General features: G+C 50.8%; 1 protein-coding gene across 3 annotated transcripts in view; it reads right to left on the reverse strand.

Moving 5' to 3' along the window:
• Positions 1-2,500, reverse strand: part of LOC121324361 (mitogen-activated protein kinase-binding protein 1-like) — a 33,616-nt gene that overhangs the window by 15,009 nt on the left and 16,107 nt on the right. For all 3 annotated transcript variants that reach the window (XM_041266104.1, XM_041266103.1, XM_041266105.1), the window contains 3 exons: positions 1,857-2,017; positions 320-509; positions 1-128 (listed from right to left, as the gene is read on the reverse strand). The exon at positions 1-128 is cut by the window's left edge and continues 10 nt beyond it. In XM_041266104.1, the coding sequence (XP_041122038.1) occupies positions 1-128; positions 320-509; positions 1,857-2,017 (479 nt within the window). The remainder of the gene's footprint in view (positions 129-319; positions 510-1,856; positions 2,018-2,500) is intronic.

Consider the following 2,500-nt stretch of genomic DNA (forward strand, 5'->3'; position numbering starts at 1 on the left):
ACGTTGCGTGTCAGTGCGGCGCCCGGCACATCCATGTTCCAGAGCCGCAGCGTGTTGTCGGAGGAGCAGGTGAGGAAAGAGCCGGGAGACAGGCAGGAGAGAGAGCTGTCACACACCTCGGGGTACACCTGAGAGAGAGAGACAGGGAGGAAGGGAGGGGGGGGTCAGAGAGACTCAGAGAGAGAGAGAGTCAGAGAGAGAGAGAGAGAGAGAGAGAGAGAGAGAGAGAGAGAGGATCATTTAAATTTACAGAAAAAAGTAAAAGAATGAATCTATTCAAAAGACAGGAAGTACAATGGACACAGTGAGAGCGTCTCACCTCCACGCTCCACACACAGCCCGCGTGGTAGAGTGCTGAGTAGACCTTGCCTACTTTGCGTGGCTCCCTCACGTCCCACACGTACAGGCTGTGGTCACTGTACATGCAGGACAGCCAGCGACTCGCAGGGTCATAGGTCACAGCCACAGCATCGGGGTACCGCGCCTCCGGGTCAGGGGAGAACAGGTGGCTGCAGGACAGATAACCAAACACAGTCTAGAACAGCAGGGAACTGTGTACAGTGAAACACAGGGGCTGTTCACAGCACAGCCAAGAAACTGCTTTAGACTTCAGTGAAACAAGCCAGGAACTGTCACAAGTACAGAAAAACAACACTGTGTGACAACTGAAATCTCATGTGTCTTCATTAGAGCTCTCAGAATCATCCTGTGTCTTCATTAGAGCTCTCAGAATCATGCTGTTTTCATTAGAGCTCTCAGAATCATGATGTCTTCATTAGAGCTCTCAGAATCATGATGTCTTCATTAGCGCTCTCAGAATCATGATGTCTTCATTAGCGCTCTCAGAATCATGCTGTCTTCATTAGAGCTCTCAGAATCATGAGGTCTTCATTAGCGCTCTCAGAATCATGCTGTCTTCATTAGAGCTCTCAGAATCATGAGGTCTTCATTAGCGCTCTCAGAATCATGCTGTCTTCATTAGCGCTCTCAGAATCATGCTGTCTTCACTAGAGCTCTCAGAATCATGCTGTCTTCATTAGGGCTCTCTTGATCATTTCTAAACTGCATGAGGTATACCAGAGTGTAACCACTAACCTGTCCCCCTGCAACATTCCCCCTGCCCTGATGAGACACAGACATGGATTTGAAACCTTGGACTGACACTCCTTTAAAGGGGGGCAGCGCTATTGCTGCTGTGTGAGCACTTCTTTAATAAACACCCATCTCTCAGTGAACGCTTTGTGTAAAACCGTTCCCATTGCAGACGAGCCCAGAGGGCAACACTCATATTTATTTATGAGTTGAAAGCATTCAGAGATGAGACGGAATGCAATACTTATGAAATGCCTGTGGGGATTGAGAGGGCACTGCCCCTCTGCGATCCCTCCTGCATTCAGATACGGGCCCACGCACAGCACGGCTTGCATGAATTGTAAAAGAAAGCAAGAAAGAAAAAGCAGGAAACGAAAAGAAAAGCTAGAATTGTGCTCTTTCAAGTATTTGAATTGTGTATTTGCGTCCTGTTCGCATTCTTCTGAGCCCACGGCCGGTCACGTGACCCAGCTGGCCTCTGAACAGGCTCTTTGTGCAGAAGCAGCTCCTCTGCACAGCTGTGTGTCGCAGTGAGGGAAATGAAGTTGCTGCCTGCGGTGCTCAATTCAAAGTGTTTCAGACTCTGTAATAAAACCAGCTCAGTCAAAAGCGCTGAGTGCATCAGCAGACAACAGCAGCCCAGGTGAGCCCCTCTGTCCTCGTCCCTCTCACCCAGAGGTGATTTCAGTGCCCAGGCTGTGGAGTCTCTCCACTCCCCCTCCAATCTCTCCGGCTCCCCTCTCCCCTGGCCCCTCCCCTCTCACCTGGCCTCGGTGACAGTAGCGATGTCGGTGCCCAAGCTGTGGGGTCTGGGCAGGGTGCAGATGAAGTGAAGGTTGATGGGATTGAAGGCGCGCACCGTCCCATCTGAGCAGCCACAGAAAACCAACTCCTCACTCACCGACAGGGAGGAGGCCAGAGTCGTCTGCAGAGAGTGAGAGAGAGTGAGAGAAAGTGAGAGAGGAGAGGGGAGAGCAGAGTAAGAGGGGGCATAAGGAGCGAAGGAAAAGGACAGAAAGGAGGAGGAAGAGGACAGAGGACAGAAAGAGGGAAGGGAGAGGGAGAGAAGAAAGCTAGTGGAGCTAGAGAGGGATAAATGGAGCAAGCAAAAGAGATAGAAGAAAAGGAAGAGGAGTAAAAGGAACAGGAGAGAGTCAGCACTGGAGTACAGGGACAATGAGCTCCGATCCACAGTGGAATGAGAATGAGAGGGGCGAGGGAGAGGGAATGACTGAGCACCCCTGCAAGGCAAGCTGATGTGCACACTACCTTCCAGTTGGGCCAGTCATGGAACTGAGAATGTGTGTGTGTGTTTGAATGGGAGGCCTGACCTAATTGCAGGGAAATGGAACACCACTTACAGAATGTGGTCAGGCTCAATTGGAAGGGTGACAGCAAATTGAGCCTG

This window comes from Polyodon spathula, chromosome 12 (genome assembly GCF_017654505.1).
Source record: "Polyodon spathula isolate WHYD16114869_AA chromosome 12, ASM1765450v1, whole genome shotgun sequence".
NCBI classification, from domain to species: Eukaryota; Metazoa; Chordata; class Actinopteri; order Acipenseriformes; family Polyodontidae; genus Polyodon; species Polyodon spathula.